Consider the following 25,069-nt stretch of genomic DNA (forward strand, 5'->3'; position numbering starts at 1 on the left):
AGAGAAAGTTAGCTCACAGGTGCCAATGCCATGGAGATGGAGGAGGAGCCTCAAATCTGCCTCCCTAAGAATGGGGTTCAGGTATCTTTATGGGGCAAAGAAGCGGGGTGGTCTGAGGTGTGGGAAAGGTGACTGGAGGTCAGCAAAAGTGAAGTAGCAGGTGGTCATTGTCTTCACAGGAAGCATGTCCAGAAACCAGCAGCCTCTGCATGATGTGTGAGTGGAATTGAGACCCCTGCCATCAAAAGGACGCCCATGAGACACTTGTGCAGGCCCAGTGAAGGGGTCAAGGGGTCAGCTACTTCAGCCCATTTGAGCTAGATTAGGTTACCCCAAATTCCTGAAAGATCCCCTCCAGGCATCCCTGCTCGGGCTGTGAGCTGTGGGCAGTCAGCCAGTCCACTCCTTCCCTGCTCAGCTGGGCGACTTCCGAAGCAAGGAGCGGGAAGGCAGTGCGCCTGGCAGGCCACCGCAGGCTGGTCAGGCTTTTAAAGGTGAGGAAGAGGCTGATCCTGGAGTGGTTAATGCTGCTTCCTGGGACCCTTGGCTCCTCTGCAAAAGGAGTCAGGACTTGGCACATTTGCCTATCAATCTGCAGACCCATCTGTCCTGGGTCATGTACCTCCTGTGAGTAAAGGGCAGAGGCCCTCTGACCTAATAACAGGGTGTGGTCCTCCACCTCTGGACAAGCATTGGGCAGGTCTTTTCCCCTCTTGGTGGCTGTTTTCCTGTGTGTGATGCACTTGTTCTATGGGGATGCAATGAGGTCACCTGGCTGCAGTGTGGAGGACAGAGCCTGGCATGCAGCACTGCCCTAAGCCATTACTTCTGTCCTTGTCATCTTACCTACTATGCATGAGCCTGGCAAGGGATGAGGACACAGGCACTCTACCTGGTTGTGGGACCTCAGGTGGATGGTGTCACTAAGTTTACTCAGGAGGAGGTAGGCCCTAGTGGACCCCAGAGAGGAAGCTGTTTTGGAGCCTGGCTTTGAGCCTTGTGGTTTTGCAGGAGTGCAGCCCATGGACCCCAGAGGTAGGAGGGCCTGGCGCAAGGCTGTGCTGCTAGAACAGTCAGAAGGGCCTGGGAACGGGCCACGTGCGATGACTGAGGCTTTGGGGAGGGAGCCCAGGCAAGTGACCAAGAGGCCTGGGTGCCCCCTGCACCAGGGTGCCTGGACAAATCTCTAGATCATAGTGAGCCAGGAAGGAGGATTCACGTCCTTAGGGGGCTATGTGGGCAAAGGGACACTTAAGAGTTGTCTCCGGCACGAAACACTTTGCCATCAGGTGGTACCTCACGCACACTGTCCTTTCTCTGACCCTAGCCAGATGTGGGCTGCCCACTTTGTTATAAAGCATGTCAGAAAGGATGCAGACAAACTGCCAGGTGAATACATAGGGCATAGGGCAAGTCCTGCAAGGGCGTCCCAAGGGTGGCACTTCAGTTGGGTATACTCACCAACCTAGAAGCTGTCAGGCCCCATCTATTAAGGTTTCTACGGGCACTCCAGTGCATGGCCTCACGGCCAAGGTGACCACTGGCCCTCCACAAGATCCCCAGCTCTTCTCCCTTCCCCAGAGGCCTGGAGAGAAAATTCCAACCTCCTGACCCCTTGGTTTTTCAGACAGCCAGCCTCTCCCCTGAGGCTGTCTAGGGGTCTGTCAAGGGTCTCCACATTAGCATAAACTCAACATAGAATAAGAAAAGATGCTTCTAAGCTCCTGGAATTCTGAGGGCTTTAGAAACTGGTTGCCAGGAACAGAGACTAAGCTGCATCTCACAGAATCACAAACAGAGAGCAGCTGGGGCAGGAAAGGGTGTTTGGGTGGTGAAGGTAAAACAAAGGAATAGCAAAGGCCCCGCCCAGAGGGAGGCTGGCTCCCTGCCCACTGGTCTCTGTGCACTGTGCCTGCAGCAGCCCTGGGCTCTGGGGGGAGTGCTCACAGGTCCATGTTTATTTCATGGTAAGTGGACACAGAGGAGCAAGTCTTCCTTAAGGTGCGTGAGTCAGAGGGGTGAGCTGCGAGGGTCTGAGCCCAGGCCCTGCCTCCTGCTGAGGTTCCTCCGCATCTGCTGCCTGCTCTGGTTCAGGTGAGAGACTCGGAGGTTAGGACAGAGCCTGCCAAAGCATTTATCAAGCGTATTTCACAAAAGGCTGCCTGGTTGCCCCCTCCTTTCTGCAGTGTCCCAGACTCCAGGGATGCTGCCTCTTGGGTTCCAGGAACCTATGGTCCTGTTACCACAGACTTTATTTTATAACCAAATTTTGTTGAAAATTTTTATTATGCAACTGCTGTAGGGAGTGGCTTGGTGACAAAGGTGGAAAGGGTGATGTGCTGGCCATCAGTCTGCTCCTAGGTTTGCTGAAGGGCTGGCCTGTGGTTGGAGTAGAAGCAGCACCCCACTTCCCCGGAAGCCCCCCATATTAAGCTCACAGCCTGCAGAGCTGTTTAGAGACAGCACATTGCCACCTTGTGGCCAATGACAAACAGCAGTGAAGGTTTCCATCTGGATGGCCTGCCACTGGTAGAGAGGGTTGGAGGCTTCCGGTGACTCCAGAGGATTGGAAAGCTAGGTCTCTGCAGCAGTGGAGTGTGGGTGCCTCTGTGCTTCAGCAAATCATGAAGTTTTACTAAGCATCTGCTGAGCACCAGCCACTTGGATATCTGTTAGGAATAGGTAGAAGAGGCCATTGGGAATTGCAGCCTAGTGAAAAACAGATTTGTTTCCACAGACAGCAGAATCTCCTGAGGCGGCCACACTAGAACCACAGAGTGCGAGGCAGGGTGGTGGGCCAGGAGAGGGGAGGGCCTGGTTCTCTCTGGGGAGGTGGGGTTGCTCCATAGGGGCTGTTGCCAGGGAGCAGGAGGGAGTGCATCAGGGAGGGAGGGGCATTCCAGCAGAGGAACAGCAGCCCTGTGAGGCCCAGGGCACCAGGACTGGAGCACCACGGAAGAGGGGCCAGCGTGGCTGCAGTGCTGTGTTCCTGAAGCCCTGCTGTAGAGCCGAGCTGGAAAGATGGGCTGGAGCAGGCCGTGAGGGTCCCTGCTGAGCACTGGTCAGGAAGAAAATGTGCTCTCTGCAGAGGGATGGTTCTGTCCACACTCAGCCATGTGCTTTGGACAGCAAACATTCGGAAACTTGCTGGGGAGCTACTAAGAGGTGACACTTTTTGGCTGGTTGTTCTTTAATACAGCAACAGGATTTTCTGAATACAAAAAAATCATTCCCTTCTTGACCCCCATAACTTATGGGAGATGCTGAAGTGCCTAATAGTCTTTCCCAGAGCTGCACCTCCTAGTGGGACCTGGGAAAGAAGCTCAGCTGGCAACTGTGAGCAGTTGGTGGCTGCTTGGAGCAGCCCCTCTGCATGGTTTTGGGGGGTTTTGTTATTGTTTATTTTGTGTGCTTCTTTGTTTTGACTAGTCCACCTGCCGGAGGGTTTTGAAATAACTTGTTTCATTTAAGCCTGGAAATATCCTCCAGAAGGTCAACAATGCTCAGTTTCTCAAGACCCTGCTATGGAGGAGCTAACCTCAAACTCAAGGAGGCACAGTGGTACACAACAGGGCCCCAGACCACATTCCATTTACTTTCCAATAACAAACCAAAGAATGTAATTGGTGCAAACTGAGCACCTGCTGTGTGCTCTCCTCCTACTTCCTGTGCTAATTCTGAAAGGCAACTCAGCTTGGATGACTTAGAGCTTGCTTGGGGCAGTCAGGGCCACAGAGCTCAGCCAGAGGCAACTGGTTTGAGTAACAGCATCCATTTCTCCCTCTGTTCTAGAATGTTCAAACTTTAATATGCTTAGGAATTACCTGGGGGTCCATTAAAATGTAGATTCTAATTCATTTGGCCTGGGGTGGAGCAGGAGGTTCTTTAACAAGTTCCCTCAAGTAAAGGCTCTCAACTTTAAAAGGCCACGGGGGTGGGAGAGTTGGGGGCTGCCCTGTGTGGAGAGCACTAGGCCTTAGGTCTGCTCCTTCCCTCTGCCACTCCAGGAGGCCCAGCACAGGCTCTGATCTTCTCAGGCTGGCTCCTCCCTACAGCATGTTGTCCCAGCTCCGCGTCCTGGGCTGCACTCCAGAGCATCTCTCTTGGGGACAGCAATGCCCAGCTTGACTTCCTAGGGCCCTTCCCCTAGAATGCAGAGTCACAGACCTCGCCACATTGGAAGATAGCTGTTTCCAAGGCCTCTTGGCGACCAAGAGCCCCTTTGTGGTGGGTACCTCATGGGACTCAGCCCTTGCTCCACACAGCATTCCCAAGCAGAATACGCAGAGGGTCAGGCTGTGTGCATGGACACCTGCCCAGCCCCAGATCTCACTATGCTGACTGAAAGCCCTAGTGGTTGCTGGCTACCCATGGCATGAGGATCTGACTGCTTAGCATGGAAGTCAATGCCAGGGCACATGATGCCCCCTCACCTCTCCCTCAGCCCTAAGCTCCTCCAGGGCTGAGAAGCTGGGCTCTGCAACCCAGCACCACTATGTACTCTCACCTCTGCTTGGGCTGTCCCATGTCACCCTGTTTTATTCCTGACACAATCCCCATCTGCAAGATCCAAGCCAGCTGCTCACTTTTCCGGGAACCATCTGAGATCCTGGGATCCAAGAGTCCCCTGTGGGCTACTGTCTCTTGGCAATGTGCTCTATTCCAACTACTTCTTGGTATCATGATTTGTGTTACTTTTCTCCCCTCCACCAAGCTGTGAAGGCCCTGAGTCCTTTCTATATTGCTGCCTGATACCCAAACATACGAGGTACTTATGAATTTCCAGTTAGAAAGACGATAGCCCCCAAAGTAATTGCCATCCTGATCTTACTTTAATCCCCCAGACTGATAGGATGAAAGTCTCCCTAAGAGAAGAGCTTTCTCCCTTCACATCCCCCTGGTCCTGAGTCAAGTGGGGGTGGGGTGGGAGGGCTTGTAAAACCAACACTGCACATTGCTGTGGAAAGAGGAGTGAGCTTCTGAGGAGGAGGGAAAAGGCCAAGGCAGTGGGCATTCAGAGAGTTCCTGGCTGCACACTTCTGGGTATCCACGAGCTTCCAGAGTCTGGCAGGACAGGTTGCAGAAGGGCCCTCCTGACTTCTGTAGATACACAATGAAGTGTAGTGTCAGTGGAGGGTTGAGCAGGCACAGAAACATGCTGACATCCTGTGGACAGAAGGAGGGAGTGACCAGGGGATCTGCCTGGGACATGGAGGGATGTATGGGGGACAGTATGACATGGTGAGTACAGAGCCAGGAGCTGGACCGCACGGGCCACACATGTACCAGCTTAGGCATATTACTACACATGCTGGTGTCCTCTACCCCAAGCATAAAGCAGGGTTGATGGTGATCAGGACCAACTCTTGGGACTGGCTTAAGGACCATGGGATTCCACCCCTACAAAGTGCTTACCCACAGTGCCCAGCAACTCTGGGTTGGCATTGCTGCTGCTGCTGCTGCTGGGGGTCCACCTCTCCTGTATCTGGGAAGGACTCCTGGTTGCATGGCATTCAACCGAGGTCTGAACCCTGAGTCAACACTGCTGGCAGTGTGAGCATGTGGCTGTGTACACGGGCACAGGTACATGTGCATGTGCAGCATGGGAGGGATTTTGTCAAGGATGAGAACACACACGACAACAGGGGTGCTGTTCAAGCAGAAATTTGCAGCGCTGGATGCACATTGGCGTCATCCAGGCTGCTAAGCTCACACTTTAAAAATTCTCGTGCCTGGTGGCACCCCAGAGATTGAGAGGGCTGTAGCTGTGAGGACTCAGGGAGTCTGACCTGCAGCCAGGATGTTGTCAGAGAACTCAGCTGTTCAGGGAACATGAGGCAGGCTGCTCTGATGCCTGTCAACCTGAAGATGCAGTGGGGCCCCACCTCCTCCGGGAAGCCTGCCGCGGCCCGCCACGGCTCTCAGTGGCCATCTCTTTCAAAGTCCTTTGTCCGTATATCATAACTACCTAGGGATGTCACGTTGATGAAACCAAATGCCTCTTTTGGGACCGTGCGTATTTACATTTGGGTCCTTGAACACCTGAACACACAGATCAGACACTCAATAAGCAGAACCAGGGAACAGGGGAGTAGAGAGAAGCTCATGGGCAGAGCCCAGATGAGGAGGGTGGGAGGCTGAGCCTCTTCTCAGGGAGCTTCACCCATGCAGACGGGGCCGGGATCGCCTGCTGGTGTCAGGAGGGCCCTCCACCCCTGTCATCTGGGCTTGTGCAGGCCCAGGTGTCTGTGAGCTTGGAAAGTCCTCCTGTGGCTTAATTAGAAGCTTTACAAACCTTACCTTAAACCCTTTCTATAACCAACTAGGGGAAAAATAATTCTCCCAAAGGTACATTTCATTAATAGCTTGTCCTTTTTTTCCATTTCTCATTGTGGTGGCTGAGCTTAGAGTTCATGCGGTGTTTGCCCAGACCATGGTGGTACAGGGGCACTGTCATGGTTGGGTGCCAGAAGAAGCAGCCCAGGAAGGCAGGTCTGTGTGACTGAGGCACAGGGCACCTCCCAGCCATGCCAGGTCACCTGCATAGTCAATCCAGGCTGCTAAGTTCACACTATCATCAGCCAGTGTGCTGGGCACTAGAAACACTGAGGGCCAGAGCTCAGAATGCAGGCCGGAGGGCATGTTGGAGGTAAAACAGGCCACATGTGGCTGCAGGTGGCATGGGAGATGGGTGGGTCCTTTATGGAGCTGGTGGTCAGTCTTACACTTGGAGCTCAGTGGAGTTTCAAAGGAGCAAGCAGAAACGAGGGGACACAGAACTGTCTCCGTTAAGGTTCCCTGGAGAGAGTAGACAAGGCCAAGGTGGAGAGGAGAAGAAGAGAAATGGAAGGGGAGAGGGGAGGCACTCCAGACAGAGGGTGCAGCTTGACCTGGTGCTGGTGGGCAGGCCCAGTGGCTGGAGCAATGGGCATGCTCAGGCCAGGAGGGGAGGGGTCCATGGTAAGGTGGGGGTTGTTTTCAGGGGCAAATGGTGCCAAGTGTTGACACAGGAGTTTGGCTGTCATCAGTGAGTCATGCTGGTTGGAGAATTCAAATCTGAGCAACTTCTAGTCCATCCAAAGCCACACTCTCCACCTGGAGGATTTTCAGTGGCTGCGTTTTCCCCAGAGCCCCCCACCTGACCTTTGTCTTCCGTCTCTTAACCCTGGTGTCTGCAACACAGCCAAGAGTGGTCACCAAATACTGACCTTGCCTCTTGGAAGAAGCAGCTCTGAGTAGAATTTTTAAATAAAATCTTGTGTTTGGAAGCTAATCATTAATTGTAAAGTAATAATATTCAAAATTTATAGTGTTATTGTGCATCAAACTTCTCCTTTCCTCTTTCTTTTACTGTTAGACTCCTCACGCCACCTGCTCTGCCTTCATCTAGCATCAGCCTTCAGTCCAAGGACAACAAAAGGCTGTTGGTGATTCAGGCACTGGACTTAGATCCTCCCATGTATCATTGCATTCAAATGGAGTCACTTACTGTGCCTGTCCTTTCAGGAAACTGAGGCACAGGATAAATGAGGAAAGCAGGGTTTGGAAGGGCTGTGGCTGTGTGCCCATTTCATCATGTGTGGTAGAGGGTGCCACACCAGTCTTTCTTGCACATCCACATCCCTATCTCCACCACCGAGTGAGGCAGAGGCCCTCTCCAACTCCTCCTGGAAATGTCTTACACCTTTGGTGTTTGCTCTTTCCCCTTGGGTCCAACGGCTTCAACACATGTGCTTCAGACCCACACAATGCCCTCACATGCTTGTTGTATAAATGACTAAGCCTAGAGATTGGTGTCAGGATTTGAGGACTGGCTGCCTCACACTCCTCAAAGACACCGTCTCTTTTCTCACTTCTCTGGAATCTATTTGAATTCTCCAACCAGCATGCTTCTTGGGAAGATGGCTATCCCATATCAAGTGACAGCGATCCAAAGTATTTCTGTTCCTGGGGTCTTCCCAAAAGGCTCTGGGCCCACTCTAGTCCAACTCCTAGCTTTAAAAGCAACCTGCAACCCTCCTTAAGGAATGGTGGTAGGCCAGGGCTAGGGAGACCCCGCCATGTGCAGTTCTCCCGGCTAGTTAAGTGCTATGAGGTCATGGACTCTCTTCTCTCTGGAGGTCTCTACCCGGTACTGTGGTGTGGGGATGTGGCTTTGTGGTCCCACAGTTCTTCAGTTCAATCCCAGCTCGGTGTGGACTTGTGTACTCTCGCTACTTATTCACTCTCATTTTAGATTTTTGTAGAAGAATGTTTACGATGCCTCCACCACAGAGTAACTGTGGGGATTACATGGGAAAACTATGCAAAATACTCAGCACACTACCTGCCAAACGATGGGTATTAATGAGTGGAAGCCTTCATGACTACGAAGACTGAGTTCAGAACCTCAGGACAGAGTGGAGTGCAGTGTGAGGATCTGCAGTGCCGGGGGTGGGGGTGGGGTGGGAGGATGGGATGGAAGGTTTTCAGCTGGATGGTTGTGAAGCCAAGGTTCACAAAGGAGAAGTCACTGGATCTGGGCACCGATAGGAAGCGTAAACTGTGGAAAGGGTTGAGTAGAGAAGTTGAAAGAAGAAGCCATTGGACCCATGGGGAAAGAGAAAACATCAAAGGTGCAAGACATTTCCAGAAATCCAGGATTGGGTTGGGCTTAAAATAGACACAAAGACAAGACAAAGTGGGGAGAGACTGAGCTAGGCCGTCGGTGATCTCTCATGCGAGAGGAGGCCAGGATGTTGGTTTGTAGACAGGGACTACAAATAATTTATCACCACCTTGATTATTTTAAGTCCCGCCTCCAAAGTGACTTGATAGGTGATCCCCAGAGTCTCAGGATGGTTTAATATCATTCCACCGATGGGCAGATGTTCGCCAAGAGCACAGGAGTCAGTGGAGATGGCAGGAGCCCAGGGAGCGGGGCCTGACCACTGCATTTTTTGCCTCCAGATGCTGAACAATCCAGAGAAGATAGCTGAGCAGATAAGTAAGGATCTCGCCTGGCTTGCTTCCCACCTGATGGCTCTGTGGACACAGTTCCTGGATACGGTGACACTCCACTCCCAAGTGACTGCTTATCTCACCCAGGAGCACCACAGCCTGAGGGTAAAATGTCTCATGGCATAAACTTCCTACATGCACTTAATGTCCTGAGGAAGTTTGGCAAGTGTCAGTTCCCTGAACTGAGTAAGAATTGGGACTGTCCTGAGCTCTAGATTGGAGCACTGATCCTGGCCCCACCCTGAACAAGCAGTGTGACATCAGGAGCTTATTTAGCCACACAAGCCTTTGCTCCATCCTTCATAAAACACCACCCTTACCCTTATCATAGGGGTACTCCAAGTACTTTTAAAAAGTATTTGAGGGGCTGGGAATAGAGATGGGTGGTAGAGTACCAGCATCATATGAGCAAGGCCCCTGGTTAGATCCAGGGCACTTCAAATAAACAATCAAAACAACATTTGAAAAATTAATTTGGAAGGGAAGGCATTGCTCTTAGTATGTTTTTGGCCACAAGCTTGGGTACATTTGGGTTGGTACTAATGCATAGTGAAAGACATTGGTCTTCTCATTTAGAGCAAGAAGAGCAAATATCTGAGGATTAGATTCACCAAATGCTTAGCAAGCACACTCACAAGGCTGGATTTGGAAATTCTGTTTATTCTGCATTTATTCATGGTGACTGTTTGCAAAGATCTCATATTCCAGTAGGAGGAATAAAACCTACATATAAAAATGATAAAAAGCAATGTAAGAACAGATTCATAAACATGTACTAAACTGTGTCTATAAACCAGGGTTGGGCTAAGAGCTTTGATTCAGACCTCTGGGTGAAGGACAAGCTTTCCTTCTCTTAGTGCATCACACTTATCTCCGTGACCCTCAATTCTAAACAGAGGAGGCCACAGCCACCTAAAGAAGTCAGCCATTTACTCTGTTTTATTCCTCAGGTCCGAAGGTTTTCTGAGGCCTTTTTTTATATGGAGCACCAAAAACTTGCTGTCTTGACGTTTCAGGAAAACCTGTGAGTAATGAATCGCATGCCTACCCTGCCGTATAAAGTAGTCCCCCCTCCCCCAGGACAGTCCACCTCTTTTCTTTGTTCAAGCTGCCCTTTCACTTTCTGGATCTCCTCGCCTCTGCACCTCTAGTGCGAAGCGCCAGGCAAGCGGACGATTTAGACAGTGCCCAGTGGGAGAGGTCAGCGAGCTGAGGTTTCCTTTGTTGAGAGTCATTATGCTTCTAGAGACAGAATCAAGTCTCCCAAGTCCTGCAAGACATCTGTGCTGAATCCTGGCAGAGTGAAGTCGAAGCAGGTGGTGTGGCCATAGGCTACGTCAGAAAACACACAATCTGCTCTAGATGCTGCAGTAACTGAAAAATGCATTTAGCGTAGTAATTAAGGCTGAGCTCCCTAATTAGGAGGACTGGTGAATTTCTAAGTTTGCCACCTTCTAGTACTCAAGAAAGTCAGAGGGTTCATGGGCCATGAGGCCATTGTCCCTCGGGGATAGCCCTGGTGAAGAGGGGCAGAGATCCCTCCAGGGTCTTTTGGCTTTTGCTACGCACATCCACATTCTCCTGTTGATTCTGAGCAACACCTCACCTCAAAACATAAAAAAGGTGGGTGAAACAATGTTGGGGATGCCAAGTGAATCCACCAGGAGCAGAGCTTGACATTCCGCTTTGCACAGGATGGACACGGGAGCTCTCACACCCTTCTATAAGCTTGTTTTCTCCTCGGGCTTCCTTATATTTGCAAAGTACGATGACATTTACAGTTTGCCTCAGGGGTTCTGGAAGTGACCTGGGCTCCTAGAAAACACAACTGCATGTGGAATCCACTTGTCTAGAGATCCTGAGAGTCTTCCACTCAGCCTTTTATTCGTTCCCTCATTCCGGGCTCCAGCTAGAACTGGGAGAACATACTTTCCAAAACTAACTTCAGAAGAGCTAGTCTGACAGGGTAAACACAGCTTTGGGGGCCACAGCACAAAATTATAAATCAGAATGACTGCAGGAAATGGTCTCCCAGAGTCACTAGGAGGTTAGCCTCAGATGGGCTCCAGGAATGCCCACTTGTGGAGGTGACAGACACAGGCCAGGACCCTCCCCTCAAAGAGCCCGGCTTGAATGGCAGCCTCTTGTGCCAAGGGCAAAGATTCAGAAACTAGTGGGGTGACAGCTTGAGTTTCAGACCCTGCTCCTCCCCAAAGGATGATAAAAAGTCTTTCTGCAGATGTGACACTTGAACGCAGGCTGGGGTTACAGCAGGTCATGCAGTGACGAGCTGGTGAGACAAAAACAGAACATCTTTGAAAAGCAGCAACAAGATCAGTGCAGTTAGAATGGAGTGCAGGAGCAGGGAAACTCAGAGCAACAGGAGGAACAGACCATGTGGGGCCTTGAGGGCCGGGGGATAAGGAGGACCTAGAGTAATTTCTGCTTTTTTACCTGCAAATGAATATGGACCTCAGCATTTCAAATTTCATTACACGTCTTAAAATACTGATTTTGCAACTTACAATACTTGTGGCAGGCATCCTACTAGTTACTGAATCTTTCTTACCTGGTTTCTTAGACATAAAAAAAGGAGATTACTTCTTTCAAGAAACAACTATTTAGCATGGAGCACATGTCAGACGCTGTTTCAACTATTGGCTACTCTATCAGTGAACCAGAAACAAATTCCTTACTTCATGGGGCTTGTATTTTAGTGGTGGAAGGCACATAATAAATATAATCTGCCCAGTGGTGATGTGCATGGTGAAATAGTTCTCAGTGTGAGGGGAACAGATGAGACTAGTTTAAGGAGCTGTAAGAGAAGGTCTTCCTAGGAAGCTGGCATTAGGGAAGAGAACCAGGTACAAAATTGGGCCCTGCAAATATCTTGGTCCTATAATGTAGCTGTCAGGTTAGAGCAGTTTTTAAGGATTCAATTAGGAGTAGACATTAACGTAAGGCAGAGACTAGGAAGGGCTCCTGCTCAGAAGGAAAGAAACTTTTAGCTAGGCCCTCCAGGGTAAAACCGTAGAACAGAGAGGGAGAGTTCATTGCAGATGGAGAAAATTGCAGAGAAAAGGCCCAGGGTCCTGTGAGCAGGAGTGAGGTTTGGATGAGGTGGTGCACAGGGATCAGAGAACCAGGAACTGTGCATGAGAAGGGTGGGCTCCCATGGAGGGTGGTTCTGGGGAGAGGATGGAGCCTCGGCGAGGCTGCCCTGTTGACACAGGAGGCTGAACTGTGCAGACATGTGGAAATGCCAGGCTGCCCGGTGAGCCCTTTATTGTTTAAGCACGCACTAGATTGTGTTTCTCCAACCAGAGGTCACTACCGCTTAACGGACTGTGAGGTGAGCTGGGTGGGCTGGGAGCAGCACTTGCGAGATGGCGGAGGCTAGGATAGGACAGGAGGAGATGGAAGGGGTAGCAGCAGCTTGGAGTGCTTGTGGAGACCTTTTGTTCCGCACTACACTCCTGGGTGTGCACAGCTGTCCCGGGTGCCATGGAGAGGAAGACCTCTGGCCCCAGGTTGTGGTCTTGAAGGTATGTTCAAGAAGCGATTAGGATGAGACCTAGCAAGTGTGTGCTTCATGGTCCTGCTCTCTGTACCACCAAAGTCTCCCCAGTGCTTTTCACACAGGAAGTTGGTGCTACGGGAAGTTTGTTTATGACCAAATGTGAATAGAAACAATGAGGCACAGGGAGACCTACACTGGTGTATTGATTGACGTAATGTGATCATTGAGATATGCCTTTGACTTCTCTATGCTCTGTGTCTGTACCTGTACCTCAGTATTGTTTTATTAAACATCCATGCAACAGGGTTGAACTCAACAGGTATTTGCCTGCCTTCAGGTGCTCACAAGTGTTGAGATTTTTCTAGTAAGAAGCTGTCCAGGTGTTTTTCCATGCCTTGGCTTATTCAATGTTCTTATTTGCCTATAAGGTAGACACTATTCTTCTATAAAGAAGAAACCTGGGCTGAGAGAGGTGAAGTGATTTGTTGTAGAGCATATAGCAAAAGAGACAGAAATGGGGCTCTGTTGGAGGCCAGAGGCCACACTTCTAGCCCCTGTCCTGTGGATCCTATGGATGGTATTGAGCCACTTTCCTAAAGAAATAAATCAAAAGAGGGGCTTTCAGCTTCTAAAGCAGAAGTATCTGTAGGCTTGGGCTGTACAGCTGGAGTGAGGGCAAACCTGCCGACATCGCTAGGCAATGCCCCAGACCATCGTCCACAGGACTCCTCCCTGTTTGCTGCTCAGCATGGCCAGAGGGAAACCCAGGGGCACCTGCTGAGTGCACAACATGTGGGTGCCCCTGGCACCACACAGACAGATGGACTTGCATGCCCAGTGGCCCTGAGTGTCATGCAGACAGGGAGGAAGGGACCAGGCTCTGAGCGCCGGCCATGTGCGGAGTCTGTGTGCTCACACACAGGAGGGCAAGGCCAACCCCAGCAGGGCTCATTCCAAGTTGGTTTCTTCCACTGTGGCTTCCACAGTGGGTGTGCGGCAGAGACGTGGAGGGAGGGGACTTCACCCCCCATCTCCAAACTCCTTTGCTGCTGCTTCCCAGCATCCCTGCAGGTCTCCAGAGAGGGTCTGGGAATATGTGGCCCTCCAGTTTCCTTGCATATACCTTGTTGATTAACTAAATCATTCAGCACATACTGTGTGTCTGGTTTTTTTTTTTCAATTAGAGCTTTGTAGTTCTGCATAGTAGTGGGGTTCATCCCAACAAACTCATACAGACATGAAAACTGATTTCAGTTCATGATCCCCCCTTTTCCCTCCCATTATTCCTCCCCTTCCCTATTCTCCTTCTTCTACTCTACTAGACTTCCTTTCACTCATCTATTAACTTGTATTTGATTGATTCCTTCCACCTATGCATATATATGAATTTCTCTGTCCTATATTTATATAGGCATATAACATGATTTTTAAGAATTCATTCTGGGGCTGGGGATGTGGCTCAGTGATAGAGCATTGCCTAGCGTGTGTGAGGCACTGGGTTCAATCCTCAGCACCACATATACAAAAATAAATAATTAAGATATAATTTTTTTAAAAAGTGTGGAAAAAAGAATTCATTCTGTGTTGCCTCCCCTTACCCAACCCTCCACTCTGTCTCTTGATCTCCTTCTTGTGCACTACTGATATTCCCTTTATCTTTATGTTTTCTTATCCTTCCTCCCCCTTTCCTTTATTTTACTCTAGTTTATGCATATGTGAGAAAACATTTGACCTTTGATTTCCTGAGATTAGCTTATTTCATTTAGCATGATATTCTCCATTTTCATACATTTATCAGCAAATGCCATAATTTCATTCTTTTTTATGGCTGAGTAGAACTCCATTGTGTGTGTGTATATATATATTTCTTTATCCATTCATCCATTGATTGGATTCTGGGTTGATTCAATAATTGAGCTATTGTGAATCATGCTGCTATAAACAACGAGGTGGCTATATTACTGTAGTATGTCAATTTTAGATCTTTTGGGAAAAATAGCAAGGAGTGGGATAGCTGGGTCATATGGTGGCTCCATCTCTAGTCTTCTGAGGAATCTCCATGGTGTTTTCCAGAGCAGTGTACTAGTCTCCAGCCCCACCAACAATGTTCAAGGGCACCTTTTCCCCTACAACCTCACTAGCATTTATTATTGTTTGTATTCTTTATCGTTGCCATTCTGACTGGAGTGAGATGAAATCTTATTGTAGTTCTGATTTGCACTTCCCTGATTGATAATGATGTTGATCATTTTTTCACATATCTGTTGGCCTTTGTGTTTCTCCTTTTGAGAAGTTTCTCACAGGTACTTTTGATTGCTCACTGTATGGAGGCATTGCTCAAAGCACTCGGGATGCCTCAGTGAACAAAACAGACACTCATGTTGGGAGATAAGTATTCAACAATAAGCATGATAAATCCACGGATTATATAGTATGTTAGAAGGTGATGGTCTTGTAAAAAATAGATCAGGCAGGGGCATCGGAAGTGCTTGTGTTTGGAGGAGGGGGCAAGGGCAGTGTTCCGTGTTTGGTGGACACTGTGGAGGAGTGAGGGACCATGCCAGGAAGGCTTCTCTCCCATTGGCTGCAGTCAAGTAATTCCTAAGGGCCTTTGAGTTAGGGGTCTCCAGAGAGACAGAAAAGAGGGGTGCATACATAGAGAGGTGTATAGAAAGGGGTTTGCTAGTGGAATTGAGTGGCTCCATTTGGAGGCTAAGAAGTGCCACCATAGTCCCTGTGCAAGCTGGAGGACCAGGGAAGGTGAGAGCAAGGCTCAGCCCATGTCTGAAAACCTCAGGCCACAATGGAAGCAATGATTAAGAATAAGCATGCTTGCTGGTTGCAGTGGCACATGGCTGTAATCTCAACGGCTCAGGTGGCTGAGACAGGAGGCTTGCAAATTCAAATCCAGCCTTAGCCAAAGAGAGGCACTAAGGAGACCCTGTCTCTAAATAAAATATAAAATAGGGCTGGGGATGTGGCTCAGTAGTTGAGTGTCCTTGAGTTCAGTCCCTTATAACCCTAGCCCCACCCCCTAAAAAAAGAATAAGCGTGCTTTACCAGCTCTCTGGGTATTCTTGATTCTGTCAAGTTGGCACCCCAAAACAACCATCACCAGTCCACCATTTTTCAGCTAGACACCCTTATGCACCTCTTCAAACCAATCTTGATAAAGAGGATGACAAAGCTGTGGTCCCGTCTCACGCTACTACTGTCCTGCCAGTTCCTCCAGGGAGTTTTCATGCTGTGAACAAAGCCCGAGGAAGGCAGGGCAGCTCCCCTGAGCTCACCTGTGGCTGAGCCTGAAGATAGCACACACCATCTTGGCTGAGACACTTCTCAGAGCCTCTGGTCAGAGAGTGGCACTGACTCTCTTGGGCCCCTTGGCAGTGTCACCACTTCTCAGCACATGCTGAGCATTGCTTTAGGTACTTGGTCACATCCACAAGCCCCGCACTCAAGAAGCAGCATTCCCGCAGGAGCGGGCATCTGCTCCACGTGGCTCAGAGCAGACACCCCTCACCTGTGCTGCTGTGCTATGGTCGCTGGCTTCAGCTCTTACTTTCTTCATGACCATGAGATGCAGACCTAGATGCACGTCCAGCCCCAGTGGTCCACATCATCCCAAGTGCCCTAGTGCCCAATCTATGTCTTCATAAATTAAAAACTGGTTGGAGGTTCCAGATTTAGATGGTGTTGCAAAGCACAGGGGTGGCTAAAAAGATCCCATCTAAATATTAAGAGAGGAATATTTAAAGCGTTAAATATTTAAAGAGTTAGGAAGTTACAGCAGCCTTCAGGGCTTTGAGGAAGAGAAAAAAATTCCCTCCTTTACTTTTGTGGGTAAAAATCCAATTGAAAAGTAAGAAGAAAATAAAATACACATATTTAATTTTTCTTAAACTGATGTGTGTATTAAGTAATATTCACTGTGCACGGATAATATGCGTTATATGATGTATCTGTACACTAGGTGTGTTTCCGTGTGTGTGTTCATCTCACTGTGCCCGCCAGTGAAGGTTCAGGTTAGAGAAGCTGCTTTGGGCCTAGGCAGAGCTGCACAGCTATACAGCTGGTCTACGGGCCCATGTTCTGCACATCTGCAAACGAGATGGGGGCTTCCTGGGTTCAGGCTGCTTCAAAGAGAGCCACAGACAGACAACAACTAGCAATGCAGGCCCTTCTCCCAAACTCACCAATCCCTTGAGGACCCCCTGTTATCTCATGGAAAAGAGATTGAGTTGTTATGGAAAAAAATAGTGAAACTTTAATCTTTTTCTTTCATGAGAAAAAATAAACTTTCTCTCTTCACCCAGGGACTTAAGGAGAAGGGGATGAATATTTTGTAACATCCTAGCATTTTAATTTAAAAAAAATGATTAATTATTAATAATAATTTCTATTGGTGGAAGGATGTTTGTGTCATGAAAAAATATGAGCATTTTAAAATCCTACATAGAGGAATGAAAAAATAGGGCTCCTGACTAGGGAAACTTACGTCCTTGTCAAGGATGCCAATACACACATAGTAATCGATAAAAAGCTATTTTGGATGGTCTTCAAGTGAAACCTACCACAATATGGCTCGGATTCAAAGTGGCACAAGGTAGAGAAGCAAGGATAAAGGTTTCCCTCCAAGGCACTAACTGGAGCTCACTGGCCATTCAGAAACCCAGCCAGCATCCCTCCAGCAGGGTCTTCATTTCCTCCCCCAAATGGCACGCGATAGACCTCTGTGTTTCACCTAATCCTACTGTTCATGACCTCTAACCCCAGCACCTGGACCAGTTCCCAAACAAAGCAGACTATGGTTCTGGGGGCTGAATAGGTGGGAGGGAAGAAAGGAAGACCATTGATTGCCAGAGTCCACCACAGCTCTTCTGAATGTCCCTGGGATTAGGGGTGCCACAGCGATTAGGGGTGCCACAGCTCTTTCAAAGCTTCCAGTCCTCCTTGGATGCTCACCCTGTCCTTGTGCTCCTCAGCATACAGATGCACAGCCAGCTGTCTCTGGACATCCGGAATTCGGAGTACCTCACCAGTATGCCCCCGCTGCCCGCAGAGTGCCTGGACATCGATGGTGACTGGAACACCCTGCCAGTCATCTTTGAGGACAGATATGTGGACTGCCCTGCAACAGGTTTGTCTTCTGTTGTCCTGGAAAGACTCAAGGCTTTCCACAGGGTCCTGGAAGTCTCTCTCTGTTTCTATCCCAACAACAGTGGGACCAAGTTAACACAGGGTTTGTTCAGCTCATCCAGGGGAACAGAATTAAAGTGGAACTAATCGAAATGACTTTATTTCAGGAACACTGATAAATCAATCTAACAAAGGAGCAATTACAGTAAAAACTCTCTCCACGGTTCTCTGGGGAAGAGTTTAACCTGTCTATTTTCACCCACAGAACAAGAATCCCTCCACTCTGCTATGCACACACCAGTGTGACTTGGAAATACAGGAAGGTCCTTTCTTATTTCAAATGTGCAATTTAAACATAAAGACACTTTTGATTGAACTTTAATGGCTTTGGGTTCAAATTCTCAGCAATGTCTGCTTCATGCCATGAGTCAGGCAAAGCACTCAAGACAAATGAGTCCGTATCGTTAGGCAGCATTACTAATGATACAGATTCATGAATTAACCACTCATAACAGAAAGAAGAGAAAATACGTTTGTCCTCAGTTTTGGTATGTGTGTGTCCAGATTGGCTGGTGAGGAAGTTTGTCAATGAACTCACACATCAATGGGGAAAAGTGGAGGTGGGGGGTGCACCTAGATAGCACAGTGAATGTCTGTTCTCTGACCCCTCCCTCAGCCCTGAATGGAGACCCCAAAAGCTAATAGACTTGTAATCCCTTCAAGGTCCCAGAACTGCCAGGCCCACCTTATGCTGAGGTTTCAGGGCTCTATCTCCTTAATCCTGTAAATGACCTTGGGGACTCTATTTAAGGACAAAAAATGAGGCAGGAAGACTATGAGCATCTTTTAAAGACCATGTGGCTTTAAGCCAACATTCAAACCCACTCCCTGGATTCCAAAGCTCATGTCCTGCCTTACAATCTCCCCTGGAGGGTTATTATTAGGCTCAGCATTTACATGAAGGGCAAAGAGGCTAAATTTCACAGGTGCTACAATCTGAGACTTGTTGGATGTCTATAAATTTAGGTGACTTCTAAGGACAGTGCTACCTTACAAGTACATAAATCTGGTTCTCAGTTGTACTCTGACATCTAGTGTTACCCAGGTGTATGGCAGCTGAAATGCACACCAGGCTGGAACTGGAGACATTTACACATGTGTATCTACACTGATGTGTATGTACCTGTGTGTGTGTATGTATTCATGCAAGTTCATTGTCCTTATTGTCACATTATCTATAGAAACTTTGAAGTTAAGTTAGAAATTAACTAAGCACTCATCATCTGAGGCTCTGACATCAACATTCTCAGGGTTCATTGTGAATTGTCTTCCAGTCATTTTTCCTACACATACTAATCCATTTCCTAGTGATTATAAATCTCAGTCCTCAACTCACATGTGCCATTTATCACATATCTTTATTTTCTACAAATCAGCTTTGCTTTATCTCCTAGCCTCCATCCTGCAGCACTGGCTGGAAAGTCAACCTCAATCTTTTGGGGCTTCCTTGGCCACCCATCGTCTCCCTCCATCTTGCCTATCAGCACCCTTGAGCCTTAAACAGCCACAAGACCTGGCTGGGGGAGGTATCTCTAGGAGCATCTGCCCATGCAGGTCCCTCTAAGCTGTCCATTGTCCACACCTATGTGCTACCTTAGGACCAGCGTGTCTTTGTAGCTTCTCTAAAGTGCCTAAGGCCGGCTCCATCACACTCATCTCATCTTCCTAGAAGGACCACAGGCAGGTACCCTACACTCGGCTGTCCTCCAGAGCTTCTTTCCACATGACCTCAAATTGATGTATACCCATCCCCTATACCAGTTGGTCAGCCTATGTCCCCATGCAAAACCCAAGGCTGGGCTTGGCCTTCTTGTCCCTTCACAGAACTTCAGCACAAAGAACTACTTCCTCTTTCCTCTAGAACTTGGGGACCTTGTTATTTATTCCTTGTCCTGAGATTGCCAGACACATTTGCAGTCATCCTTTGGGTGTGGTATGAAAGGGGAATTAAAGAGTTTCATTTCCATGTTAAAATAATGGCATTGGCTCATGATTTCCCCACAGCGTCATGGCTTGCCTATCTTCTGGGTATCACAGACTCAGCAAATCTGTCCTTACTATCTGTTGTCCCCCCACTGCCCTCCTAGACCCCTGCCCAAGGCCATTGAATGGTTTGCTCAAAGCCTCAAGAGTTGGACAGACTTTCTGAATAGAGTCTTTTCCCCAAGGAAGTTACCTGCATGAAGTTGGGGAAAAGGGGTAGTGATTGTACTCCAGTGTTACTGTGAACAATGGGCAGATCCATCCACAAGACAGGTTTTTAAAAGTGACAGGCACAGAACAAAGACGAATTCAAGTTTCTACTCTCATTTGTTGGTGTCTGATTATAAATCCATTCTCTTGGAATTTGAACCCTTTGCCCTCTCCTTTTCTGGGAGAGCTGTGAGGGTGAAGCTACATTGTTGCCATCTTTGCAACCCACTTCCTCACTGAACCTCCTGTATCCAGTCTTAATTGTCTGTGGCAAATCTGAGAAACACCTTTTATTCCAAGAATCTACAACCTATGAAGTCAACTCTGATTCCGTGTCCATGCTGGGCGTGCGAGTTGATCACCCTGCAGGTCCTCTCCACCTGCCTCAACCCAGTCCCCCTTCTCTCTTCACCTTGGCTCCATCCACAAAGGAGCTCCTCATGTCCAGCCAAACTGCAGCCCACAAAACCTCTGCCCATGATGTCCCCTGACCAGGGTGACTTACCTCCTTTTCTGAACAGGTCAATTGCATTCCCCAGAATACTGCCCACATTCAGTTCTGTTTGCTTTCATTTCCTTTTTAACAACTCATTTTGTTGTGATTTTAGGTTCCCAGCCAAAGAAGGATGAAGGAAAAGGTGTAGAGATACCCCATGCATCCCCTGCCCAGTTAGGTACATAGCACCTCCCTGTCAGCAGAATATTAATTGGAGTCAGGACATCTACACTAGCTCAGCATTATCACCGGGAGTCACTGGATACCAGGTCACTCTGGGCTTTTCTCTGGGTTTGGATAAATGTATAAGGCCACGTGTCCACCATGACAGTATCATGCAGAGAGTTTCAGTGCCCCGACTCCACATGCTCTGCTTGCATGGCCCTCCTCCTCCCCTTCCCTAGAGACCAAACGTCTGTTCACTATCCCCATAGCTTTGCTGCAGTCTGTGCAGTTTCAGAAGCAGAGAATTCACTCGACTTCACCCCAGGTGCACTCCCAGGCTGAGGGGCACAGGCCACCCACACTTCTACCCAAGCAGCTGTGAATTCTGGGTTCCCTTAGCCCCCTCAATCTAATAATTTGTTGGAATAAGCAGAACTCGGGAAGGGATTATACTTACAATTACAGTCTTATTGTAAAGAATACAAATAAGTACCAGCTGTAAACAAAAGACAAAAACACAAACATAAACAAACCCAGGGGTCCAGAGGCTGAGGTCTGCTGGTGCCAGGTAAGAAGTTCTGGTGTTCTCAGGACTAGTCTCCCTCCTGGAACATCTCTCCTGAGCCAGTGTATCTAGACTTCCTATTGGAGCTTCATTATTTGGGAAGGATGGATTGAACCACTGGGGCCACAGGGCTAACTTCACCTCTCTCTACGGGTCAGACTGATGTGACTTTTCAGCTCTAGACCCTAAGCCTCTCTTTGCTTGGTTGGTCCTTCTGCCAGGGCCAGACCCATCCTGATTCAGCTCATTAGCATGAACTATTTAGAAACTCAGCATGAGTTAGCAGGGGAGCATAAACTCTCTGGATGCCTCTGGGGTAAAAAGACTTCTATGTCCTGGGAAATTCTAAGAATCTCCGGGAAAGTATTTTCTTAGAACAGAAATGAAGGACTGAAAAATTATTATTATTGTTTTACACAATTAGCTATTTGAGAGTAACTTGTGAACACAGATTTGCAAACTGTAATATAAATTTTTTTTCTTTGTAGGACCCAATTTGAGTGTTTATCCTAATTTCAAAGTTCCAACTGTAAGTCCCTCAATAATGAATCTAAAAGAAAAAGAAGAGAACCATGTTATAAATAGGAAATCATCTTTTAGGGGAGACTTTGTCTTATCTACCAGGAAACCACCTCAAGTGGACACTAATGAGGAGGTTACTAGGTGTCCAGGGCCAGACAAGAATGTAACCCCAGCAGATCATGTGGACGTGTGCTCCGAATCTCAGGTGTATCTGACAATCGGTGAATTCCAGAACAAAGCAGGTGTGCCCGAAGATGAATGTGGGTCTGGCCAAATGTCTGATGTCAGAACCCATCCACTGGCAGATGTGGACAGCCCCAGGAGGAGTCCAGGCCCAGAGGATGGACAGTCTACAGTGTTGACCTACATTGAGGTAAAATCCAGTAATCAGAACCTCCACAAAGCTGAGCCCATGGAACTCTCTAGTGAGAGTGGCAGCCCTAGGGACAGTTACAGGACAGTATCAAGTAAAGTGGTAGCGGGTGGATATCACCAAAATGCCATCTCTTCAGACAAAGCACCTATCACCGAGTTGAGTCCTTCAGGAAAGGGGACAGAACCAGAGGGTCAGCCAGTGCTGCTGAGCCTGAGACTCGCCCCCACCGAGACCCCGCTAAGTGCTACTCTGACGGAGCCTTTGGATCCTAGGTCTTCCTTCCAGGACCCTCATGTGGAAGAGCAGGAGGAGCTGTCCACGCTGTCTGGGGCCATCAAGCGGTCTTCTTCCCTCATATCTGACTCAGGCATTGAGAGTGAGCCAAGCTCTGTGGCCTGGTCAGAGGCCCGAAGCAGGGCCGTGGAGTTAGCCAGTGATCGGGAAGTCCTGCACCAGTTGGTTAGAAGACATGCACTCCACAGGAACTCCCTGGAGGGTGGACACACAGAAAGCAACACCAGCTTGCCCAGTGGCATCCAGGCCTCTCTCACCTCCATCAGCTCTCTGCCTTTTGAAGAGGAGGAACGTGAGCTGGCACTCACCAAGCTGACCAAATCTGCATCTGCACCCCAAATCAGCAGCCCGGAAGACGCAACTGAAGGTGCAGACGCCATGGGGAAAAAAGGAGACTTCCCTGAAGCTTCAGAAATGCAGAAGAGCAAAGGTTCCCCTGAGCATAGCTCTCAACCAAGCGGAAGGTCCAGAGCCCAGGATGCCAGGGCAGTCCAGTCCTTTGGGGAAACAGTTTCACCTGCTGACCAACATCAAGACCCTGGTTACATGGACATCCCCCAAGGTAAAGAGAGCCAGGTGGAGCCTCAAGGCCACTATCGTCTGGATGGCAGGACTGAGAACACTCCAGATAGCGAAACCAAAGGTCTTAACTTAAAAATACCACGTATCATAGCGCTTGAGAATCCCAGGACCCGGTCATTGCATAGAGCACTCATGGAAACCCCCAAGGGCAGGCCTAAAGACTCGCACGTGGGCAAACACATTCTCTCCAACAGCAGTATCTCAGGAGTCGGGGAAATGTCCCACCACAAGGTGCCTGAGTTCAGCTGTACATCAGCTTCTGATGCCACCACCCTGAATCCTGAGCACAGTGGTGCGCCTGGCGCTGTGGGCCACGTGGTGTTGCATAGAGAACCTGATGCCTTCCTAGAGGATGAACACGAAGCAGGCACTGTGTGCCACGCTCTGACTCCCTCCATCCCTTCCCAAATTCTGAGAAACCAAGAGCTGAGGACAGGCGCTTCCATCATGGGTCCCCCGCTGGCCTCTGCAGAGACCTTTTCTCTGGAGAGCCTGAAGACCGTGGAGGTGGTCAACTTGTCCGTGTCTTGCACTGCCACCTGTCTCCCTTTCTCATCTGTGCCCAAGGAGACCCCTGCCAGGGCTGGGTTCTCTTCCAGACAGACCCCAGTTCCCATCACTCATCAGCCTCTGGGGTCCTTTGGAGTTGTTTCTACCCATTCCAGCAAGTTGGAGGAAGATGTCGGTGAAAGGATGTTCAGGTGAGCTTGCTGACGGGATACCTGGCCCCACCCTTTGGATTTTTCCACAGAATTCTCAATTTCACACACACTCTTTAAAATTTGAGATGTTTGTTTCCTGATTTAAATGATCAAATGCATGTCATACAAGTAAAAGAGGTTGAACAGTGTAAGGAAGTAAAAATTACCAACAAGCCCACCTCCCAACATAACAACTGTGTAGGCTCTTCCGCAGTTTACTAGGTGCCTCTCTATCCATGTCTGCTTTTAATGCAAAAGATGGATTGTTCTGTCAGTTCCTGCATATGTTTTACTCAACCTAATAATATATTGGAAATCTTTCTATGTTTATAGTTTCATTTTATTTCCTCATGTTGATGTTGTCACAGTACCCCAGAATGTGAACAAAATCCTTGACAGGTAGACATTTAAATTTTGTTCAAGTTTTATTATGATGCACATCTCCCTTGTGAACACCATTGTCACTCTATCTTTGCACATTTTGAAGGGCATTTTAAGAGCCTTTGAGGGTTGGAAATTCTTAACCAGATTGGTCTCATAAGCCTCCTTTAAGAATGTAAATTTCTTAAGTTCATGGATCCTTCTGCAACACCAGAATCCCCTCCTTCATCCTATGGAGATTTCTATTCCCATTTTCCCCTACTTATAAACTATTTATTGATAAGGTATAGAGTCATTTCATCAATGTAGCTCATCTTATTTACTGTTTTGCAAAATATTATTCCATATTATCTATTAAGTCCTGAGTTTTAAATTCTGTGAATATTCAACAAAATGGACACAGGTGCATTAAAATGGGTTGAAAACCATGATCTAGAGTTTATATGTATTGTTTATGCACATTTTCATATAGAGATGAAACATCTGTGTTTTACATGCTCTAATCACTTACCTATTACTTTTCTTAAACCAATGGAACTCCCAAAACATTTATTTATTTCAAGTGACCATAGTAGCATATTGGTTGCTGACTTATTTTTCAAAGGTGTCTTATATAAAGGATAACTTGACATAATGGGATAATGATTTTCCCCCCAAGTGAAACTGCACAGTCAGGTCAAATATGAACTTTTGTTCAGTAAAGAATACTAAATACCTATCCTATGATACTTGTCATCAACTCAACAAGTATGTAGCAGACATCTGATTGGGTAAACATGAAGATGTGCAGAGCCAGAAGGATAAGGATCTAACTTGTCTGAGGGCAATGGCTACCAATAGAATGGTGACCAGGGGAAGTGTCTTAAAGAAGACACCTGCACTGGGGGAAAATATTCCGAGGGTGATAATGATGACCGTGACAATGATGATATGCCTGATAGATAATAATGCGGCTCAAACATCCCTAATATGAAAGCCCAAATCCAACATGCTCCAAAATTCAAATTTATTTATTTGTTTGTTTATTATGAGGGATAGAAACCAGGCATTTTGCATGTGCTCTGTTAGTGCTCTA

The 25,069-nt window shown here is 48.2% G+C and overlaps 1 protein-coding gene across 1 annotated transcript in view; it reads left to right on the plus strand.

Moving 5' to 3' along the window:
* Fam135b (family with sequence similarity 135 member B) overlaps nt 1-25,069 on the plus strand; it is a 297,392-nt gene that overhangs the window by 248,270 nt on the left and 24,053 nt on the right. The window contains exons 10-13 of the mRNA XM_046449180.2: nt 8,950-9,105; nt 9,951-10,024; nt 17,506-17,660; nt 21,627-23,613. Of these exons, the coding sequence (XP_046305136.1) occupies nt 8,950-9,105; nt 9,951-10,024; nt 17,506-17,660; nt 21,627-23,613 (2,372 nt within the window). The remainder of the gene's footprint in view (nt 1-8,949; nt 9,106-9,950; nt 10,025-17,505; nt 17,661-21,626; nt 23,614-25,069) is intronic.

This window comes from Marmota monax, unplaced genomic scaffold (assembly GCF_021218885.2).
Source record: "Marmota monax isolate L192 unplaced genomic scaffold, Marmota_monax_Labrador192_F-V1.1 WCK01_AAM20220418_F8-fsc00073, whole genome shotgun sequence".
Classification (NCBI taxonomy): Eukaryota; Metazoa; Chordata; class Mammalia; order Rodentia; family Sciuridae; genus Marmota; species Marmota monax.